The following is an 18,259-nucleotide window of genomic DNA, read 5'->3' on the forward strand; positions in this document are numbered from 1 at the left end:
CCTGCTTAATCAATCCCTAGAGCCTGAGTTTTAAAGAGCACCTTAGATATGACAATTTTAAACAGAGAATCTCTGTGTTGACAACCTGATACCCAAAAGACAATCTGAAATGAGAATGCACTAAAATTTCTACAGAAAAGGCATGTTTGAGTAAATGAGTTAGAATAGTGACATACAGGTGGATTATGTGGATTGTGTTTGTGGCGCTAAGTTGGATGAGCTGCTGGCTCCTGCACCTCACCTCAGAAAAGTGTTACTAGATAAAGAAAAATGCGATCCCCACTCTTTAAAGTATTTGATGTGGAGTATTAACCCCCAGCATTGAAAGGATGGCCCTTTTTTGTGATTCAGCCAGCATGAGTTTAAATACTCCTGTAGAGGTGTATAATAGTGAAAACTGTAGTTTTATAGATCATTATTTGGTATAAAAGAGCCCTTGTGTGTCACTGGGCTGAGCTGGATGTTATAAAAGACTCGGTAATTCCAAATCTTTGAACTATTTGCAATGGTTCTGTAGTAACTTTTTAAAAAAAATTTATCTTCTATGCACCTCTGCCTGTGTAGGACCTGCAAAGGATGAGTTGCAGGCTGAGAGGATTGAAGAATTAGGTCTAAAATTTAGATTTTACTTTATTTTCACATTTGTTGTTTTTTAAGGGAGGTAGAATCACCTGGGAGAACCCAAAGTGTGCTGGAACAAGCTAAATATTTAGTTATGTGAAAATGCAAACTATTACAAAAAAGGAGTAAAACTCACCTTTATTCTATTTGACATAATTTATTTGTTCGTTCTGTTAATGTACTAGATATATAAAGAACAACTTAACACCAGGATAGTATTGGTTGCCATGGAAACCTGGGCTACTGATAACAAGTTCACCATATCTGAAAACCCTTTGGTGACCCTGCGTGAGTTTATGAAATATAGGAGGGATTTTATCAGAGAGAAAAGTGACGCAGTTCACCTTTTTTCGTACGTAACCTTGTGTGATGTTTTATTGCTGGGTTTTTTTCTTTCCTTGGGGGTTGCTTATCACAAGTGGCTGATGCATCTCCTTTCTGTTGTGAGTGTAATCCACAATAATTCAGAAAATAATCTTTCTGATGGGGAGGTGGGAGAAAGTTAATGCACAAGCTGCCTGCTGGTGCAACTAGAGGTTTGACTCTCATTTTAGTTTTAATGTACTAAGCCTGAGCTGCATGCACTGTAATCCTTGGTTATTCTGTGCAGTTACCTGTTCCGCAAGCGCAGCTGCCTGGAGGGTGATGCATGGTTCCACCTCGGAGGTTAGCTTCTTCAGCAGTAGAGCACAGACAGCCCTGCTGTATTATTTAAAAGCGGATCATTGGTTTTGAAACCAATGAGGTTTCCTGCTTAAAAAGCGCTATGGGCTGCTTTACTTTGTGAATGACCCTGCATGCTGCAGGATTACTGAAGTGTTTCAGATCCTCAAAACAGTTTGTTCTCCAGAGAGACATGTGATGTAAGAAGAATAAGCTGAGAGGAATGTTATTTTCTCTAAATCTCTAAATTATTTTGGAAAGATTGATATAACAAAATGTATCTGCAAAAAATAGAGGAGAGGGTTATGGCTGAGATTTTTGATCCACACGAGACAGGCCAGATGAATTGCTTTCTTGGAGTCATTATCCCTCTTTGCTGACTGTTGCAGGAGCCTGTTATGAATAAACTTAACCTAAACACTTCACTTTCACATGACTCTGATAGGGTGCCAGGATACCCAACCCCAGTATTCAGCCTCTCAGAATTTTCACACATGCTGATTTATTGTTGTTAGCTTTTGCCATGAAGAGAACCAGTAAGATCTGCAAGTGGTGTTTGCAGATATTGGTTTCTTTGTGTCTCAGTTCTTCATCTGTAAAATGGGAATCGGGTTTTCTCACATCCTTCATGTATCATCTCTGGTGATATTATAAGGTCTTTGGAGGAAGTCTTGTTCTCATAAATGTTTGTGGCTTGGCTAGGACAAAAGAGGGCCTTATTTGTCTTGTGACTGGGACTCTAGATACCTGTGCAATGCTAATTCCAGTGCTGTCCATAACACCACCACTGATGTTTGATGTATTGCGTTCATAGACCATTTAGAAACACCAGTTTCTGGAATTGTGAGACAAGGCTAAGTTGGGAGGTGAGGTTGGCTGGTGTGATGGTGTACCAGTCACAGAGGAACTGCCACCTTCAGCATGGTTAGCCCATTGTATTGTTTCTTGGTGTTTGTCTTGTTTTCCTTTGAAAAAAACAATTTGCTGAAGCTTGGATGGATCAGTACTCTGAAGTGGAGCAGAGTATATTTTGTCTCCAGTAACTGTCAGTCATTCATGCTGATGTAGTCAGCACCGAAGAGATGATTAGGTTTCAGCTCAGAGTGCGTCTGTCCCTTGGATGAGATTGACTGCAGTTCCAGGAAGTTTTCACCTACCTCTGCATCAGGGAGCCACTGACGCATCTCCCTTTAAGTTTTGCCACATCAGCATTGCCCAGCTAGACACGTCTTTTTACTAGTCACCCATGCATTGGCAGCATGGTGGCCTCTCCTGTACTCTGTCTGTACCACATGTCAGTAGAATTCACTTCCTGCAGTAGTATTTCAACGAACAAAAGGCTTCTGAGATTCAGGTGGTCTGGCAAAATAGCCCCCTTCTTATGCTTTCTTAAGTTAGGTAGTCTGAGAAGGAGGAGGGAAGGTGGTGTAACTTCTCTGGAGATGGTTTGTCATGTGAGGTTTGTGAGTGGTTATCTGTTTTTCTCATTTTGATTTTGCATAGTAGCATAGTGGTGGCAACCAGCATTTGCAAATGACAGTTTCTCATTTGGAAGTCAGAACAGTAAATACTAGAATGGGTAGGTAGAAAACTCATGGGCTGAGCAGGGTAAACTTTCTTTTCTTTTCCTTTTTTGTCAAAGGGGGAGTCGATTTCAGAGCAGTCGGAGTGGTGTAGCCCACACTGGTGGAATCTGCTCCTTGCTTAAAGGCGGAGGTGTGAATGAGGTAGGTGGGGATACTGGTATGAGCAAAAAGTGTTGGAAATTTATCTGCACAGAAGCTATTCACTACAGATATGTTCCTCAAGATATCTTTCTGCTTCTTTCCTGGTGCAGAGTTTTAGTGCAGCTCTATAGAAGGGATGTCTCAATGAGGAGTGATGAGTGAATAAAGTCAGATATGAAATCAAATACACTTTTCAGCAGATTCCTCAATATCCCGTCATTCATACTTGCAACCACAATGGCGAGAAGGAAACAGACTTTCTCTTACTTAGCTTGTCCATACATTTAGTTTAGTTTAGTTTTCCTCACTTGTCCGTTATCTAGCTGCTCTGAAATAAGATCTCCAATGCTGTGCATCTGATTTTGCCTTTTATTGCCTTGAAATTAGAAAAGCTTCACTTGTACCGGAAATACCTGTCCGTAACTGATTATTCTTCTGACCTTGCCTGTTTCTTTCAGTTTGGAAAGCCAGACTTAATGGCAGTTACCCTGGCACAGACCTTGGCCCAAAACATTGGCATTTTCTCAGACAGAAGAAAACTTATAAGTGGTAAGGTTGTTTGCTTTTTCACTCTGTCTCGAGAGAAAATCTTGAAAGGTGGAGGATCTTATCAGTGTCTCTCTGATATGTATTTTTTCCCCATGTTTCTAACAATGTTGGAATATTTTTATTTTTCTTGTAATAACATGAGGATAAGCTGACATATCATTAATTTTTCTCCATTGAAATGATGTGATGTCCTCCTGTCCATAATTGCTGGCAGCACTGTTGTCACCATTTCATTAAAAAAAGATCATAAAGGTGTCTGCCACTTCTGTTCATTTCAGGGAGATCGATGTCACACTCACCGACTGAATGGCTGCCGTTTTACAGTGCAGAGGTGGAAACATAGGTTATTAGGCCTGGGCATGATGAGAAGCCACCTCAATCCTGTTACGCAGGACCATTTTGGCAACATAGCTTTTTCCCTGTTTGCCTTGATTGAATTCCTCTTGTAGATTACCCAAATCTCCTGTATTTGCCACCATACTGCTACCGTTTATCTGCTGTAACCTTGGTATTCAACTTCTTAGTATCCCCTATTTACCTGCAATGCCTTAATTGAGATCTCTGGCTCACAACAAGCACCTCACCCTCCCTGCTTCCATGTTACATGAAGTCCCAGCACATGGAGGACAATGGATGATTAAAATAATAATACAGTTTTGAATCAATTTAGATGATAAATTGGAGTGCTTAGTTATTGGATCATGTGTACTTATGTGGCTTACATATAAATAAGTTACTACATTGAGTACTAAAACTCTGCTTGGGTGAACTTGTTTTCAGGCATTTCAGACAGTATATAATGCAGAGATACATCGGCATGTAAAGGTTTTTACAGTTTACGTAATTTTATTTTGAAAAATATTCAGAAATGTAGGATGGATGCTCTGTGCTATTGACATGTTCAGTATTCATTTTCCAGCTGCATATTATTAACCTGATACTCAAGCGGGGTAAAAGTGAAAGCAATAATGGTGGTGGTTTCCTTTCTTTCAGCTGAGCAGAGGGGCAGGACACGGTTTTGGGGGGGAGGGAGGAGAATGCAACTGTTGGGCAGAACCTTGTTTCCTTTTTAATTGTACTTTTAAAATGGAAGCAGTAAGTTGATGTTCATGTATTACAGTAAGGCAAATTGCAGAAAGAGAAAGGTGAAAGTATATCATAGAATCATAGAATCATTAAGGTTAGGAAAGACCTCAAGGATTATCAAGTCCAACCCAACACCACCTAACTCACTAAACCATGTCCCTAAGCACCACATCTACACGTTTCTTGGACACCTCCAGGGATGGTGACTCCACCACTTCCCTGGGCAGCCTGTTCCAATGCCTGATCACTCTTTCAGTGAAGAAATTTTTCCTAATATCTGGCCTAAACCTTCCCTGGCGCAACTTGAGGCCATTTCCTCTTGTCCTATCACTTGTTACTTTAGAGAAGAGGCCAGCACCCACATCACTACAACCTCCTTTTAGGTAGCTGTAGAGAGTGATAAGGTCTCCTCTCAGCCTTCTCTTCTCCAGACTAAACAACCCCAGCTCCCTCCGCCGCTCCTCATAAGACCTGTGCTCCAGACCCTTCACCAGCTTTGTTGCCCTTCTCTGGACCTGCTCCAGCACCTCGATGTCCTCCTTGTGGTGAGGGGCCCAATATGTGCAAAGCATAGGTACAGAAAGAGACAAAGGTCACAGTTTTGAAAGTGGAGGGCTGAGACCAGAACAAAGTGATCCCAGGCAGCCTGGCAGGGCTGAAGAGAGGCAGGCAGGGAGGGGAGGGAGAGCAGAGGAAAAAGCTGTTAGATCCTGCTATACTGGCTTGTGTTTACAGACCATTTTATGCATTTTTGTGTGCATTATTGTTTAGGTTTCTTTTCAAACAAAGATTTCCCTAGTCACATTAGCATAGTAGTAGAAGAGAACTAAAAAATCAGAAGAAGGGTTAAAATTGTTTATTTTTTTTTACTCTGAAAATTTGGAAATCAAATATCATGACATGGGAGAAGGCAGGAGAGCTGACTCATGATTTGCAAAGTGCTAGAGGCTGATACTGCGGTTTCCCCTAACTTCATTTTAAGGGAGAGAAAAAAAATCAAAACATATTTTCAAAGCTCAGAATTGCATAGAGTCATGTATAGTTTTTGAAATAAGGTTTGCCAGCGTGCATTGATACACTTAAACTAAGGTGTGCAATGAACCAGCAAATTCAGGCTTCCCATGTCTGTCAGGACCCTGAACCTCTAGGTGAGCAGAACAGCAGAACAAGTCTGAGACCACCTCATGTCACTGAATGTATATAAGTCTATGGGGCCAGATGATATACATCCCAGGGTTCTGAAAGGGCCAGCTGATGTGGTTGCCAAGCCACTCTACATCGTATTTGAAAAATCATGGCTGTCTGGCGAAGTCCCCGGTAACTGGAAAAAGGGAAACATTACTCCTATTTTTAAGAAAGGGAGAAAAGAAGACCCAGGGTACTACAGGCCGGTGAGCCTCACCTCTGTGCCTGGGAAGATCATGGAGCAGATCCTCCTCAAAGCCATGTTCAGGCACGCATTAGACCAAGATGTGATCCGGGACAGCCAACATGGCTTCACCAAAGGCAGATCTTGCCTGACCAATCTGGTGGCCTTCTATGATGGAGTGACAGCATCAGTGGACAAAGGAAGGGTGACAGATGTAATTTACCTGGACTTGTGCCAAGCCTTTGACATGGTCCCTCACCACATCCTTCTCTCTAAATTTGAGAGGTATGGATTTGAACGATGGACTGTTCAATGGATAAAGAACTGGTTGGCTGGTCACAGCCAAAGGGTTGTGGTCAACAGCTCTGTGTTTGGATGGGGCTCTGGGCAGGCTGCTCTAGTGGTTGGCAACCCTGCCCACAGCAGGGGGGTTGAAACTAGATGATCTTTAAGGTCCTTTTTAACCCAGGCCATTCTATGATTCTGTGATTCTATGATTATTCTTTTTAATTTGTATTTAAATATGAAATGGAATTGACTACAGTGTGGTTTTTGTGGTAAGAAATGCATTATTTTGGACTCACAGGACTCAAGATGTAAATTGTTTTTGTTGTTTTTCTTGTCAGGTGAGTGTAAGTGTGAAGATACGTGGTCTGGATGCATAATGGGAGACACGGGGTAAGACATTTCACTAGAGGAAAGTCATGTCCTTTATGCAGTGACGTAAAGGAAAGGTGTGAAAATGTGTGCCTTTTGTGGTTCTGCAGAATATTTTCTGTGATTTGTTTTTCAGAAAGTAAGGTATTAGCTGTATAATATACATAGAAAAGACACTTTCAAAGAAATGTGTGAATAAGTGAGTTAGTGAGACGATATGTGAGGATTTTTAGTGACCACTGGTTTAACTCACAAAGCGCAGGGCTCAACAGCCAAGACAGGTCATTGCAGAGAAGCAGAAGCATGCTTAGCTTCTTTTCTCCTGTGAGTTTGCTGTTGAATTGTGGGAATAATGACACATCCTAATTCTTGAAATACTATTCTCAAATTGCTTAAATACGTCTCATTTTCAGTGTTTCTGTTGGAATCTTTCATCTATAGCTATCATTTGTATTGTCCAGTTTGTGTGACAATGTTAGAAAAACTGCTTCCGTTGGAAGTTGAGTATACTTACACCTACGTATAATGTCACCAGGGAGATTTTATCTAAACACCAGTGAATCAGCAAATTTTTGCTGCTAGATGAAAATTGATGCTTTCTAATGTGTATATTGAGACCTTAATTCTTCATATTACAGGCCCGTCTTTTGTCGTGTATATGAATTAAGCTATAATCTGGTTTTAGATACAGACAGTGCATTTTAAATTAATTGCAAACTGACCTGCAAATTTTCATGATAGCTTGTGGTCAGAAGAATTTTGAACAAAGAAACATATTTCATTGAAGGCGATTCAGAAGAGTGAATGTGTGCCTTTTCACCTTGTCTACCTAAAAGCATACTGGATAGGATTTTTCTGATTTTTTTGTATGTTAAAAAGCCAATCTGAGAAGCATTCTTGTTTTTTGCAAAAGAGATTCTGTATCTAATGGTCTGTAATTCTTTATCTGAAATAGAAAGCTTTCAGATAATTAGGTACACAAAAAAAGCTTGTGTTTACATAGCTTATTGATGAAGGATGATGAATCCGATATTCTCTGTAGTCTTTAGACCTAAATCATAAACACTAGAGATGGAAAAGACCAATATGACTTGCAAGCCATCACTCCTAGCAATGCAGGATTATTTTGTATACTGCTTCTGCTAATATTTTTTTGTCCAGCGATGAGCTGATGCAGGAAGGCTTTTGAGACTCCCAAATCTGTTTGAGGCATAAGTACGTTCATGACTAAGGACCTGAATATAAAGATCACTTAAGTTACTTTGGGAAAAATTCTTTCCTTGTGGAAAGGATCCGTGCAAAGATTCTCTGCATCATATTGGTTTTAGGTGGTGCACTGTGCCTTAGGTTGGCACTCTGTACTTGAATGAATTCAGTGGGGCACATGAGAGGGGGAAGCCAAAATGTTAGAAGTGTGTTTTAAAGTGATGTAGCTCTATTATATAAAAATTCTGTGGGCCAGGAGAGCAATTTTATCTCAAAGGGAAATTAAGTATGAGCAATCTTTGTCTCTTGTGGTATGTATGGGAAGAAATAAATGTATTTCTGAGATCAGGCCTGTTAGTGGAACAATTCGTATTTGTGAGAACTGTACACTGTGTAATAAGATTCATGGTATTTGGCATGAAATGACTTAGTCTAATGTTTTAGACTCTCACTTTCCGTGAGCTCTCTGTCACTGTTGAAAGTTCTTTCTCATTTACTAAAATGATTTACAAATTAGATAGAGTTACAAGCAGACAGTCACTGATTCTGAACTATGTGTTTTTGTACTTTTTCTTAAGTATAGCATTCTATTTCTCCTGCTATTTTGAAGAAAGAAATTATAGTGTAAAAAGCACTATAGAAAGTAATCCTGCTACCTTTTTTCTGTGCAGGTATTATCTTCCAAGCAAGTTCTCCAAATGTGATATTGAAGAGTATCATGAATTTTTAAACAGTGGAGGTGGAGCCTGCCTTTTCAATAAACCAACCAAAGTAAGTATTACCTTATTATCGGGTATTATTTCTGTTCTATTTCTAATTTAAATGAAACCAAGAAGAAGGAAAATTATAATGTTGGAAAAAAACTCACCTGTAATTTTGATATTTCTGGTTCTCTCTAAGTTCTAAATTTTCTGGTGACATATGAGTGAAATTAGCTGATTTTCGTTCATAATAGTTTGAAAATTATATTTAAATAAATTTTTACTAAGTGCTTTAATGTCCAACAGAGTTCCCACAGGCTTTGATCTAGAACTATCCCTCTTGCAATTTGTTTTGAATATTGTAAATACAACCTGTTGCTGAATTTGCTTGCTGAGGTTTTAAGTGTTTTGGTAACCTTTTGCACCACTTGAGTCCTAATTTGTGTTGAACTGTTGTCCTTTTGTACAAAACTCTGCAACCTGAAGTAAGATTGCTTTTATTTCACATCTCTCCCAAGATGAAGACACGGCTCCTAGAGCCTCTGCAGGGAGTGCACTGCTGTGCAGCCCAGCAGCTTTGCAGGCACCAGTGTTTACAAGTGGTTGTGGTATTGTCCATGTTTGGAGAAGGCATAGTTTTTACAGTGGCGCTCAGAACAGTTTGAAAGCTGGGACTAGTTTTTCTAAAGCTGGAAGAGGCAGAGCAGGAGAGAAAGCTGCAAGGAGTAGGGGATAGACACTTGGAGAGCCCATGGCTGCTGGGCACCCATCCCACTCCTCATTCACCAGGCACTGCCCACACAGTCCTCGTCTCAGTCACCAGGGTCTGTGATCCCCTGAACCCAGTGTGCAGGGGGAGAAACGTGTCTGGAGAGAAGTGCTCAGATCATCTTAGCTCTAGGCCATCACGTGTGGCTCTGCACAGCTGTGCCTTGTGCTGGTTAGTCCCCCAGACAAGGAAGGCTGGTGAATCCCTGCTGGACCCTGGTCCTCAGTGCCACTGTACCTTGCCTCATTTGGTGGGGTACGTTACCTCCCTAAAGGCTTGGGGGCAGGAGAGCTACGAAAGCATTAGGACCCACTTAAATGACTGACCCGTCCCCTCCAAATTTGCCTCTAAAGTATGAAATCAGAGGTCTTGCTGCATGAGTCTTGGAAATCAGGAGAAGTGGGGAATATATCTTTAGATAGTATTTGCTTCTCTTATCTCCATTTTGGCCTGTTAAACAGGTGTATTCATGTGAAGGCTGCAAATAGTGTGAAATGATTAGCTGAGACATTAAGGGAGATAAATACAAAACAAGGCTAAAGAGCTAGGATGCAAGCACTTCTACAATGGAGGATTTGTGGTAGGGTTTCAGTATATTCCTCCTCCATTTACTGAAGCATGTGTTAAAATGTAAAGTAATCAGGATAATGAACTTGACTCTATGTATAATTAACCTTGTCCTCTATTTAATATCTGTCTTTCAACAAGCAAAGGAAAGAGGCTAAGGCAGAAAGACAGTCTAACACAGAAAAAAGGCTTGATAGCTGAGGTGGTCACAGATGTAAAAGAGAAAGTCAGTTGTGGAGTGATGTATGTTCCTCCTGGAATTGCTGAGAAAATGTGCGTGTTCCGACAACCACAGAATTTCAGTAAATGTTCAAGAGGGGAAGAGAAGGCATTAAATCTGAGTCTGCTTATCTCTCAAAGGTCTCCTTTTCGTGGAAGAATGTATTATTAAAAGTGGAGAGAAAGCACTGTAATTCATTAATAAGATGTAAGATTTATCATTCTTTGAAATGCACCTGCATTTTAAAAGTTTGCTTTTCCTCATCTCATTAAAGGTCAAGAGAAATATTGGTGGTTTTATTTCTTTGCCGAGCGAATTGTTTCCATAGTGTAATGTGTTTTATTTGGGATTGGTTTGGCAATTATGTTCATTTACACATCTGTCACTTGAAAAAAAAATTAAATTGGAAAGGGAAAAAAAAAATTGACAGCATTTACAGTTTTTTCTAATGGCATGTGGAAATGTGAAAGTTAGATGTGGAAACCAGGATGATTTAGACCCTTTCATGTATTGTTGTTTGGGTTAGTTTAAAGTTACTGTCAATGGATGTCTGTCTAATTCACAAGGCTGTCAAAGATGGTGAAACACAAACTTACTTTTGCTTTTGAAGAAATTTGAGATAAAGGAAAACTGATGTGACAAGGTGCAGTGTTTAACAGTGCTCCACTGTAAGATCAGCTGTGACCCCAAAAATTATGTCAATGACTGCCAGAGCAGATTGAGAGTATGCTCTTTTCAAATGAATGGATGAATTCCATTACTTTTGGGGAAAAGTTACACAACTTGTTTTTCATGTTTTTTTTTCCTTCCATTTCATATTTAGCTATCCCTATGTACTGCAGCAAATTGGCCCAGTGTTTTAAGGCAGGACCCTCTGTTACCACTATCTAGTTGTCTGTATCGTGCAGCACACCTAGAGATACCGAAGAAGTATGAATGTCTGGAAAAATATATAGGGAACAAGCCATTTTAACAACTCTTTAATAATTCTAAAAGATAATTGCTTGCTTACATTTAATGTAACATTCTATATATGCATTTCATACTGCAGTAAAATTTCCATTTCAATAGGGATATCTAATAATAGCATGCAGCCTGTACCACAAGCCTCAGGCTGGTTTGTGGCACAGTGGTATATGTGGGGTGATGCTCCCTCCTGTGGGCTACTTAGCAGCAAGGCAGCTGCCAGAGAATAGTGCACTGTACACCGTGAGTGATGTACTTGTGCAGATACCTTGTGAGCAGAATGGTTTCTGGAGCGATCCTGGTTTAATTGGAGAACTCAGAGGACAATCTGCAAAATTTTAGTCTTGGTGACACACTTATATGCCTTATTTATGTAATATAAGTACTCTTATGTTTTGTCATGCCAAAAAAAAAAAAAAACAAACAAAACCAAACCATTTCGTTTTCTTTTTGGGGAATTTCCTCTAGAAATTTTAGGAAAATGGAAGCAATGAAACTGGAAAGAACAGAGTGTAGATGTCCATTAAAAGATAACATAGCATGGGTCCTATGTGAAAAATGGTGAATGAATCTTGCCTCTGGGAAAGTAAACTACTAGTAGAAATGTACAGATTTAGACATTTTAAGGTACAGTTTAGTGAGGAGGCTGAAGGGAAGGGGAGGAAGCCTCATCAGCTGTAGTTTCTTGTCTGCCTGTGACACATGCTTATGGAAAACTACTCAAAGTTCCCAACTGTGGTAGAGAAAAAAGGAAGGAAAAAGCATGAAATTGCAACAAAAACTGACAAAGAAACCCAGCCTCTCCGCTCTCCCTGCATTTCTAAGCCACGTGCTCCCAGAGGACAATTTTTTAATGGCTATTCCTTCTGAAGGTATTATGCAGGCATCAACCGAGGATGCAGCCCTCATCACTTGAATTCCAGAACAATGGCAATTGCAACCCCTGTGATGATAATGAAAATGTCATATTGTTTTAATTTCTTTTTTATTTTCACACCTTTTGTTTTTTCATTGTGGCTTCTGCTCAAACTGAATCTACTGTAAAAATCACAGTCTCTCACAGAAGATGCCATGTGACTTTGCAGTATTGTGGAATTAATTCACAGCATTATTCATTCTCTCACATTTCGTTTGTGTTGTTTCTAGTCAACTTCTTCCTGAGTTGTGGGTACTGTGTTTTGATTAATGCATTTGGAGTGCTAGCTAAAAAGACATGTTATACACAATAAATCATAGAATCATAGAATCATAGAATGACCCGGGTTGGAAGGGACCTCAAGGATCATGTAGTTCCAACCCCCCTGCCTGGCAGGGCCACCAAACATACACATTTACTAGATCATATAAATATGACAATGATTACCTTAGGAGAGATATGCCCTTTGATTTCTGATTTTGCCGTGCAGCTTCTGGATCCTCCAGAATGTGGCAATGGCTTTGTGGAAGATGGAGAAGAGTGTGACTGTGGGACGATAGCGGTAAGTGCAGTGTACTTTAAATTAGCAACTAGGTTCTGCAGGACATGGTGCTGCCTGCTACTGCTGTTGACATTAAGTGGAGGAAGACAGGCAATGTTAAAGTCCTGCAGCAAGGGATTCATAATTTCTTACCTTTTTACATCCAGTTTAACACAATGTGGGCCAGCATTTTTGTTTTATCATCATATAAATTCTGAAGAGTAATAGTAATAATTCTGCTACCTGTGCAGAATCAGACCTTAAAAGATGTTAAAGAAAGTATTTTCCTAGATGGGAACATGACTCTGGTCAGTGCTAAAATGTCAGTATTTAGTGATTGACATTGAAGTTAGGAAAATTATTTCCTGTGTTGCATAGCAAACAGCTGTGCAGGAAAGCTCATATACCTGACAGTGCATGCTTTTTTTTATACCTCCAGGTGCCTAAAAGCCTGGTTAAAAGTCTGTCCAGGTAACATGCTAAGATGAGAAGTAATAAGAGAGCTTGGGGCTCATCTGCTTTTCCCATGTATTCTGTTATAAGTGTGTGTGTTCCTCAGGAGTGTGCCAGCGAAGGAGGAGAGTGCTGCAATACTTGCACCCTGACGGCAGGCTCGCAGTGCAGCAATGGGCTTTGCTGTCGGAAGTGCCGGGTAAGGGCAGTGACCTTCACTGCAGCGTCCTGGTGGTAGTGCATCCAGGTGGCTACAGGCACCACAGCATGTCTTTTTCCTTCCAGACTTTGTGTTTCCTTTTCTGGAAGCTTTCCTTCTAAAATTGGCTGAGAACTTGTTCCTCTGGGGCTATTCCCTGTCTTTCAGTGTGGACTTCTTGGGGCAGGGGTTGTGATCAAATGCAGAGATGAATGAAAGCCTTCCAGTTTCAGACAACTTTGAATCAGGTTGAAGTTCCACAAAGTTTCATTAGACGTCCTTGTTTAAACACGCACATCCTTATCCATGTGCTGCTCCCAACACCTTACCTGTTGCTCTGAATTTACCCCACAAGACTGAATGGGAAAATCATACCACAGATCTAGTAAAAAAACAAAAAACAACAAACCCCAAAACTCACAGCTAGCAGAATTGTTCAGAAGTGTTCATCTAAAAGACACTTGACTTCAGTTAGTTCTGCCTGTGTCTCCTTTTGTTTGGACTGACTGAAATCCCACTGGGTAAAGGGAATCAAGCCCTGTGTAAACTATAAGGTATTCTTCCTGATACATCAGTAAATAGTAAAAGGAAGTTTAGACAGGTCTTGGCTGTAAGGGAGCCAAGCTAAGTATGACTTCAAACAGTTGTTTATACTAATTTAGTAATAATGATAATTATTATCAGTGTTATTAAAACTGTGGTGTACTATGTGTGATATTTTTATATTTGCCTGTGGGCATTTGAGGGTTTCATTTCCTTAGAAGGAACATTAGTAATAATTGTGGAGCACATTCTTGACTTTGTGCTCATCCTAATGTTAAAAAAAGAAAAAGCACAAATTATTCTGGAACAGGTCACATTTCCCTAAGCACGTTCCTTTTTATTTTATTTTATTTTATTTTATTATATTATAAAAGATTAGCGGATCGCCAGTGTGGGTGAATGTTGTTCAAGTGTCCAGGTCACATAGGCACCATACTAAAGATTCTCAGAAGAAAAAAATCAATGACCTGATCAAGATAATGCTGCAAGCCACTGCAGTATTGGTTTGATAAACACCAGGGGTCTTGTGTCCTGGGAGAGCACTTATCCTGCTCGGCCACACACTCAATGCATTCAGGAGGAGGTGCCTCAGAGCGTGGTGCCACTTCTATCAGTAAATGGCCGGTGGCTTGACAGGTGCAGCATCTGCAGGAGAGAAAGGAAAGTCTTCCCACTTCAGTCAGCACATCAAATTTCCCATTTTTTGTTTTAATTAAAACTCTGTGAAAGCATTGCATTTAAGGGAAGATATGGAGAAATTAAGACACTAATTTTATGTCCTTTTTTTTTCAGTTTGAACCTAAAGGAGTTTTGTGCCGAGAAGCAGTGAATGATTGTGATATTGCAGAGAACTGCACAGGAAATTCCAGTCAGGTGATTTTTGTATCTTCTATCCAAGAGATGAAAAAAGCCACCTGTAGTCTCTCAATCGCTTTGAATGTTAGTTACCCTTTTGTATAGTAAGGTGTATAAAAATTGTATTAAACCTGCTGATACTGAAAAAACCAGCATGATACCGAAATAATTTTCCACATGACATTTGTTGTGTGCTTTGCTTCCATGCTTGTCTGATCTATGATCTATTACTTATTTTCTCTTTCCATAGTGTTCGCCCAATATTCATAAAATGGATGGATATTCATGTGATAACAAGCAGGTAATTTGCATGTCAATTTGTTTTACATTCTTTCCACTTTCATAGATTTCTTTTGATAGATTTTGGCTTAAGGTCTTTGGAAGTCACCTGGGACAGTTGTGCTGACATTCCTAAGTTTTGGGTGCTAGTTGTGTTTGGAGCTAAGCATTTAAATTAACAGAAAGTAGAATCACATATTACTTGCCTCAATAGAAAGCATGTGACAAATATGTATATGAAACAAATATGTATTTTGTTAAATTGAGTTATTTGAAACTTTTCCCGTATCTTTTCTTTCTTTCTAGGGTATTTGTTTTGGAGGAAGATGTAAAACCAGGGACCGTCAGTGTAAATATATCTGGGGTGAAAGTGAGTCAATGTTATTGTGTCTAAATAGGTTGTCACTCATGTGGCTGAGAAGATTATCTCAGCTGAGAAAAATTATGGAAGAGACATATTCAGAACCATTAAAACCAGCTAGGACTCTATGTCCTTCCCCCTTTTCCCTCCTTTGTCTTTCCATCCATTCCATGATGTCTTTCCAGCTTTTTCTCTGGTGTTGGTTAACTTATTGCTGATTATTCTGAAGTCTTAGATTTAGCTTCTCATTAAGAACCACCTAGGGACCCTATACTCGTATTTATTGATTTATTTCAATGGCTTCTGGACATTTTGGACGAATAAACACTGGTCAATCTGAACAAAATCTTAAAACAGTCCTGTGGTGCCAACATAAAACTTTTTGTTGAGAACACTGTTCAGTGTTTCACAGGCCACCTGCAGACTATTGGTACTGCAGTTTACAGACTGGGAAGCTCTGCTTACTTTTATTGTACATCACCATTTCCCAGGACCTGGCTTTTTGAAGTCTTCATCATCTTAGAAGAGATTTGTTTTTTTCAGAAGTGACAGCTGCTGACAGGTACTGCTATGAGAAGCTGAATATTGAAGGGACTGAGAAAGGAAACTGTGGAAGAGACAAGGACTCTTGGATACAGTGCAATAAACAGTAAGTTGATTCATTTAGAAAACAACTGTTATGAGATTTTTATCCCTGGTCCGGTTCTTTAGCTGGCATGAAGAGGCTCAAAAAGCCTCTGTACAGATCAGACTTCCGACCACCTTCTGCAGACCTTCGTGCAGGAAATTCTGGAGGGAGAGGAGTGTTGAGAGGAGATGATCTCTGTTGAGGGAGCACCATCTGAGCTTTGGGAGCACTTGGACCAAAAGTGGTCCTAGTACTGTTGGTGAGGCTTACCAGTGCAGAGGAGAGCAGCCTGTGGCAAGGCACACAATTTTTAAAGTCCCTTCAACAGTTGAATAAAACTTGATGTCTCTATTTCCCTTACATATATGTCATGTGAGAGTTTGTTTAAAGCCACTACTGCTTCTCCTCTGTGGGCCAGTTACTGTATCTTAATAGGATAGTAAATCAATTTGATGTGGTTTGTTCTTGACAGCTCCCTGATTGCTATTATTCGGAGCATTTTTGATAATACATCTTAAAAAAATACTCTTTTCCCAGTCTAAGCTCTGGGGAGAGAAATTTTCTTGGGAAACAAGACATTATTTATGGGAATTACTGTCAGTGAGAGAAAAGCAAGGAATAATGAACAGGTTACAAAGCAACTGAAGAAAACCACATTTTTTGATTGTCCATTTTAATCCAATTTTCTTTTCAGTAAGTACCTGTTTATTTTCTCAATGCAGGGATGTGCTTTGTGGGTACCTTCTGTGCTCCAATATATCCAGTGTGCCCAGACTTGGAGAACTAGATGGTGAAATCACATCGTCAATCTTGCAGTATGGAAAAGTCTACAATTGCAGGTAATTGGAAATCCTGAACACAGAACAGAGTCTCCATCTTGCATGGAAAAGCAGCTTTCTCATTCCTAGGTGGAAAATAACTGTTTCCATTATTTTTTTTTTTCCTGTTAACACATAATCATTATTCTAGCTCAACCTTTGTGAAGATTCAGGAGCTTGACTGCATGTTTTGGGGTCCCAGACATAAAACTCTTCTCTGGCCTCTTGATTTTACATTCTTTAATGTTTGTGAAGTACTTAATGTACTCAAAATACTTGGACATATGCCTGCACTGCCAAAGCTACCTGGCAGCTTAATACGTTGCAATATGTTAGCTGAATCCCAGTTATAGACCTAGTGTGTTCTCATAGCTTCACACAACTGTAAACTGAAACAAAGTCCTGCAAAAGTAAAGTCAATGTTTTACACAACACTGGCTCTTACACAGGAAAAATGGTCTTTGTTTTCACCATTACATTTGTTTGATGTAGATATACTGCATTTGGATTTGTTTCACGTTAGTGCCATTAAGATAAATAAGCCAATACTTATTCTTTCCTGATCATGGGCATTGTATAATGCAGACAGAAATTAAGGCAGCAATCCAGAGCCCAGTTTCTCAATCTGTCACATCTAATCACGGCACAAGTCTCTGGGGTCCTGTTGGTTGTCTTGCAGTGGCGGCCATGTGAAGCTCGATGAGGAGACGGACCTGGGCTATGTGGAGAACGGGACGCCGTGTGGGCCGGACATGGTGTGCCTTGAGCATCGCTGCCTCCCCGCTGAGGCCTTCAACTTCAGCACCTGCCCAGGCACCGCAGGCAGCCAGATTTGTTCAGGACACGGTGTATGTTCTTGTACTCTTTAATCCTTTTTTCTGTTTTTGCTGAGTATCTGGTGTTGTGTAGTGTACTAGCTAGACCTTTCAGGAAGCCAGCAGCATGACTCTAGAAGTCTTTATACTGGAGAAGCTTTTGAAAAGGAAAGGGGGTGGAGGCACACAAGTAAACAAAACATACAAGTCAAGGCATCTTAAACAATGAATCACAGTAAGGGTGTATTAGTTTTGCAAAAATTTTATTGATCAATTGCTTTGCTATTACTTCTGCTAACTCGATATTTCCTCAGGCAACATACTGGAGAGTATAAAGGTTTAAGAACTGAGAAATTTGGGTTTCTGTTCTTACAAATGCTCTCTTTAATTCCCTCTGTATTATGTCAACAGCCAAGAAGGTTCATCAAGTTGTTGGATTTTGTTGTCTGAGAGTTACTTTGCTCTAGACAAGAGGGCAGTGGCATCTTCTCTGCTTGGTGCACAGCCTATGGCTTTGCTGTGGCCCTGGCAAGTCCCTTTTTCCCTCACACAGTTTGAAACAGTGTCCAGGTCCCTACAGCTGAGCAGAGAACAAAGGAGTTGTTCTTTTATAATGTGTTTTGTCTCTTACACTGCCTTAAATTTTGAAAAAATAATGTTATTGAGGTTCAGAGTCTCCCAAGGCAATTATAAATGGCTCTATTAAATATATACTTAAAGCACAAGTTATTAAATTTATTAAATAGTAAA

The 18,259-nt window shown here is 39.9% G+C and overlaps 1 protein-coding gene across 1 annotated transcript in view; it reads left to right on the top strand.

The window, feature by feature from the left end:
* Positions 1–17,563, top strand: part of ADAM22 (ADAM metallopeptidase domain 22) — a 49,152-nt gene extending 31,589 nt beyond the window's left edge. The window contains exons 9-21 of the mRNA XM_010076819.1: positions 807–973; positions 2,927–3,011; positions 3,470–3,560; positions 6,642–6,693; positions 8,550–8,649; positions 12,508–12,579; positions 13,118–13,210; positions 14,546–14,626; positions 14,859–14,909; positions 15,194–15,257; positions 15,792–15,897; positions 16,599–16,715; positions 17,374–17,563. Of these exons, the coding sequence (XP_010075121.1) occupies positions 807–973; positions 2,927–3,011; positions 3,470–3,560; positions 6,642–6,693; positions 8,550–8,649; positions 12,508–12,579; positions 13,118–13,210; positions 14,546–14,626; positions 14,859–14,909; positions 15,194–15,257; positions 15,792–15,897; positions 16,599–16,715; positions 17,374–17,563 (1,269 nt within the window). The remainder of the gene's footprint in view (positions 1–806; positions 974–2,926; positions 3,012–3,469; positions 3,561–6,641; positions 6,694–8,549; positions 8,650–12,507; positions 12,580–13,117; positions 13,211–14,545; positions 14,627–14,858; positions 14,910–15,193; positions 15,258–15,791; positions 15,898–16,598; positions 16,716–17,373) is intronic.
* The last annotated feature ends 696 nt before the right edge of the window (positions 17,564–18,259 follow it).

This window comes from Pterocles gutturalis, unplaced genomic scaffold (assembly GCF_000699245.1).
Source record: "Pterocles gutturalis isolate BGI_N339 unplaced genomic scaffold, ASM69924v1 scaffold4368, whole genome shotgun sequence".
NCBI classification, from domain to species: domain Eukaryota; kingdom Metazoa; phylum Chordata; class Aves; order Pterocliformes; family Pteroclidae; genus Pterocles; species Pterocles gutturalis.